The sequence below is a fragment of the Helianthus annuus genome, chromosome 17 (genome assembly GCF_002127325.2).
Source record: "Helianthus annuus cultivar XRQ/B chromosome 17, HanXRQr2.0-SUNRISE, whole genome shotgun sequence".
NCBI lineage: Eukaryota > Viridiplantae > Streptophyta > Magnoliopsida > Asterales > Asteraceae > Helianthus > Helianthus annuus.
Window position 1 is genome coordinate 78,560,822 of NC_035449.2, and position 4,631 is coordinate 78,565,452.

The 4,631-nt window shown below is 38.4% G+C and overlaps 1 protein-coding gene across 1 annotated transcript; it reads right to left on the bottom strand.

The window, feature by feature from the left end:
* Nucleotides 1-530: 530 nt before the first annotated feature.
* Nucleotides 531-3,658, bottom strand: LOC110936731 (isocitrate lyase). Its single transcript, XM_022179143.2, has 3 exons — nucleotides 3,392-3,658; nucleotides 956-2,558; nucleotides 531-858 (listed from the first exon to the last, which is right to left on the bottom strand). The coding sequence occupies exons 1-3, from the start codon at nucleotides 3,419-3,421 to the stop codon at nucleotides 764-766; spliced, it is 1,728 nt and encodes a 575-aa protein (XP_022034835.1). The 5' UTR covers nucleotides 3,422-3,658; the 3' UTR covers nucleotides 531-763.
* Nucleotides 3,659-4,631: the final 973 nt, after the last annotated feature.

Consider the following 4,631-nt stretch of genomic DNA (forward strand, 5'->3'; position numbering starts at 1 on the left):
TTGGGGTACCTTTGGTTTAAGAGTAGATTTAAATGTATAGATATTTCTTGGGATAGGTGGCGTGATTTTATAATTATGTAAGTGTTTTTTTTTTTTTTTTTTTTTTTGCTTTCGGCCGTCCCGGTTTAAGGTCAGTGTCGTTTCTAATGAAGTTCTCCTTTAAAAAAAAAACTATGTAATTAACTCTAAATATAGTCTAATGGTCTAAAACATATGGTGGCTAAAACATTAATTCCCTCAAAATAAATCTAAAAGAAAAAAATCACACCCCCACTTGCCCACTCGCCCGTTCAAGGCCTTTCACAAGAGCGTCCTGTCCCAGACCCCGAGCATGTAGCTCTAACCCAACCTTATCAAGGATCGGGACCACGTCGGTTAACCGTCTCTGAAGGAGCACGATGACTATGATATTATCATAACATCATCCTGCATGATCCATGATATATATAGCTCTTGTTTATTGATTGAAAAACCTTTTACGGACATTGTTAAACAAGCTTAACATAAATATACAAAAATGAGAATAATAATAACCCAACAACGTAATAGATTATATTTTAATTTATATAAAGGTTTACCATAAAAATACAAACATGAAAAACATTTGTTTTCAACACCATGCCAATGCCTAACGGCTAACACAAAACCACCCCACATTATTCATCATTATAACAACTCCAAAACACAATCAAACCAATAATAAACAAAACGTTCAAACTTCGCCGACGTTCTGGTGTAGATATTCCGACAAACCCAAGAGGGTCTACATCCTCGATTTCGCGATCACAACGCTTGCGTCTCCCATGTCGGTCGCTCCGCTCCTCGTCCATGTCTCCTTGAACTGTTCCTCGGTAACTCCTGCACGTACAAACGTTATTAGTATGTGTCACTAAAGGTATATATGATTTTTTTTAAATTAATTTAAGGTGATTTAGGGACAAATGGATTTATTTACCTTTGCCCATAGCAGCAGTTGAAGTGATTCCACCTTGAACAGTCCTTAGCACCCTATCATAATAATTTGCACCTGACCATTTTTGATGAGCCAATGTGTCCACCCCATGCTTCCTCTCCTCTCTTTGAATCTTCTCCACATAAGCCAACATCCCTCTCGTCGCGAAATCTTTCGCAAAGGTATCGATGATCAAGGCGTCCGCATGGAAACCCGCTAGTGTGATAAACTGCCAAACATATCCCAACTTGGCTATTCGTGGGATGAAGTCCATCATTTGGCGGTCGGTCATCCCCGAGGCGTCCCAGTTGAAAGATGGGGAGAGGTTGTAAGCTAACATGGTGTCCGGTGTCATGTTCTTAACCCCTTGAGCGAATTTGGTGCACTCGACCATGTCTGGGCTCGCGGTCTCCATCCATATGACATCAGCGTGGTTTGCGAAAGCCCAACCACGGACAATTGCGGCTTCAACCGAGCCTTTGAACCGGTAGAAACCTTCTCTTGTTCTTGGCAAGTCCCAGTCCCAAAAGAAGTTGGTTAACCCTAGTCTCGCGACGATTTCTCTAGCATCCTCGTTAGACAAGCACTTGTCGTAACTCGAGTGATTCATCCATTCATTCAACTTTCTTCTCTTTTCGGCTTCGGACACGTTCATTGCTCCGATAGCATCCACAACGGCATCTGAAAATGTTTTCAGATGCGCCATCGATAGCCAATTGTCTTCTAGGGCCTGAAGCTCAGGCCCACTTTTCCCGGCAGCCATTGCCTCGGATAACAGTGTGGCCAACCCTTTCCCTTTAAGTTTAGGGTTGGTCACACCAATAATGAACTGATGGTCTCTCGTATCGATGTTGGTTTGGATTAGGGTGGCCCCCACCGCATCAGTACGAGCGACCAACACAGTTTCAGTTCCCATTATGTCAAACTGTAGACGTGCAGCTACAAGCCTATTGATATGTTCGCTAACCGCCACCAAAACTTTTCCGGCCATGTGACCACATTTCTTGGTAACCGACGACTGGTCCTCTATGTGGACCCCAGCAGCACCGCGTTCCACAAAAAGCTTACAAAGCTTTACGGTCGCGGTGGCACCACCAAATCCAGTGTCACCGTCGGCTATGATGGGCTTTAGGTAGTCAATGAAAGGGGTCCGAGCCCGCTCCTCCTGGCTCATGTTCATTCGAGCCTCCCTTTGTTTTCGGTCATGGTACTGTTGAGCAAAATACAAGTGCTCGACTTTATTGGGAACCGTGTCGTACGGATAGTCAGCAAGGTCTGGACCGGGCTCATTTGTGGATGTATGAGTGGATGAGCACTGCCACCCCGACACATAAATAGTGTCGAGGTGTTTGGCCATCATGGTGACCTGGACTGGGTCCAGGGCACCGAACGTACGTGAAGACGTACCATTGGCTTGATGGGCCTTGAGGGTTCGCCAGAGCTTCCTGGCCAGCTCATTTGAGCCATAGGATTGGCGGAGGTTGCCACGGAGAGACGCTACATCGCGGGCGGAGTATGGGCGGCGCGTGTTTTTGAAACGCTCTGTGTTCCACCATGCTTGCACCTCTGCTACCTCTGCTTGAAATTTTCCTTCCTCTTCCAAAATCTGTTCATTTAATTCAGAATTTATGTTATTCTAAATCTAAATCTAAATATTCAGCTAAATCTATAAAATTTCAACATATTATAAATGCTCTAAATAATAAAAGACACGTACACGTTTGTAATTAATTAGCTGTGTCGTATGTTACTATTTTTTTTTTTTTGAACGGTGATATTAACACATAAAATAAAAGTAATATTATAAGATAATTCAACAACTCAAATAACCATATAATTAAACCCTTTTCAGGAATAATTAAACCCTTTTCAGGAAATTTATTTTAGTTGGAAATGTATAACTGAGCTGATTTTTGGATTTTGGAAAAGTGAAATTGAATACAGAAAATTTTAATTGTTACGTTAAATAGGTTGAGGTGTTAAAATTAAGTCACAAGATTTATCTGAGTTAACTTATTTATAAATAAATTAACGCCAGCCACAACCCTAACCGATTTATAGGGCATGTTTGGGTAAGCTTTTTGAAACAACTTATTGACTTATTGGCTTTTTGAAAAGTCATAAGCTCTAAAATGATGTTTGGCAAAGAGGGTGTATGTGAGGAGGAAAAGCCAATAAGTCAATAAGTCACAAAATCCTGACTTTTCCAAAAAGCCAATAAGTCAATAAGTTGTTTCAATAAGCTTACCCAAACATTCCCATAATATCATGTCGGTTAACGTTAGTGTCATGCATATCTCCTATCACTCCTAACACACATGGTTAGTGTCATGTATACTTATAACTTATACGCATATATATCTATATCATATGTCTAAGTATACATATACACATACATATACATATAAAATTATACATAAAGAGAGGAGAGGAAGATACCATTGAAGGAACTGAGAAAGATGCAGCCATGGGTAGAACGGTATTTTCGATATAAATGATACACGTACAATTATAAGAAATGAAACACTAGCTATGAAATGGGTGTCTTCCCATGACTTCAATTTATAGGCTTTCTGCAGGAATGGGGTGGGAGGTGGAGATGGGGTACAATAATTTTGGATAAGAATGAAAATGATTTTCCTCGAATTACGATATCGAAACAAAGACCAAATGGAATTGTATTTCCTTTTAACATCTTTGGTATTTATTTGTATAAATCAACAACTCATATCGAAACAAAGACCAAGTGGTATTTATTGTTTAAATTTTCTTAGATAATTATTCACTTGCAGAAAGAAAACATATACTTTATCAGTTTGTAACAATACACCCGAATAAGAAATACTATTTTTTACAACTTATAAGAAAAAAAAACTCTTATATATTGAACTATCACTCTATTTAATAAAAAAAGAAATAATTATAAACAATGTTTTTTTATAACACTCTATTAAATAAAAAATGAAATAACTATAAACAATGTCTTTTTTATAACAAGCGATTATTTTTAGAATAAGGATATATTAAATGCTAATTATATTTTTATACATATACTATATTTATTTCTTTATTATATACTAAAGATAGTAATAACAAACTTAAATTCATTGTTCATGCAATTTTGTTGTTAATTATGTGTCACTTCTCATCTACACATTTCAACTTTTATTAGGAAAAAAGAGAATTAATATTTACATGTCCCTTCTTTTTATCTCTTTACACATACATAAATACATATAGAGAGATGAGATAGAGTAAAAAATAAGAGTGAATTGCAAGAATTGTCCTTTATCTTTATGCCCCTTTACAGGCGGTATCCTTTATGTTTAAAATTGACGAGTTTTGTCCTTTATGTTTAAAAATAAAGCACGTTTTACCATTTGGGCCTAACCAGTTTGTTTTCTCAGTTAAATGTGACCACATGCAGGTCACATGAGGGTAGTTGTGTCATTTAATGTACCCCGAGCATTTCCCCCAAATTTAAAGAGAACCCCAAACCCTAATTCTTCTCATTTCCCCAAATTGATTATCATCAAGAACTGCCAAACAGGATGAAGTCATAGCTCATCTAGAGCTTGGACGGCTTCCATTAACGGTTGATCAAGATGCGGTGCAGCCACCCGACAAGGGTAAACGGCCACCTAACCGTCCGGTTCGAATCAAAGCTTGGAAGCTTGCG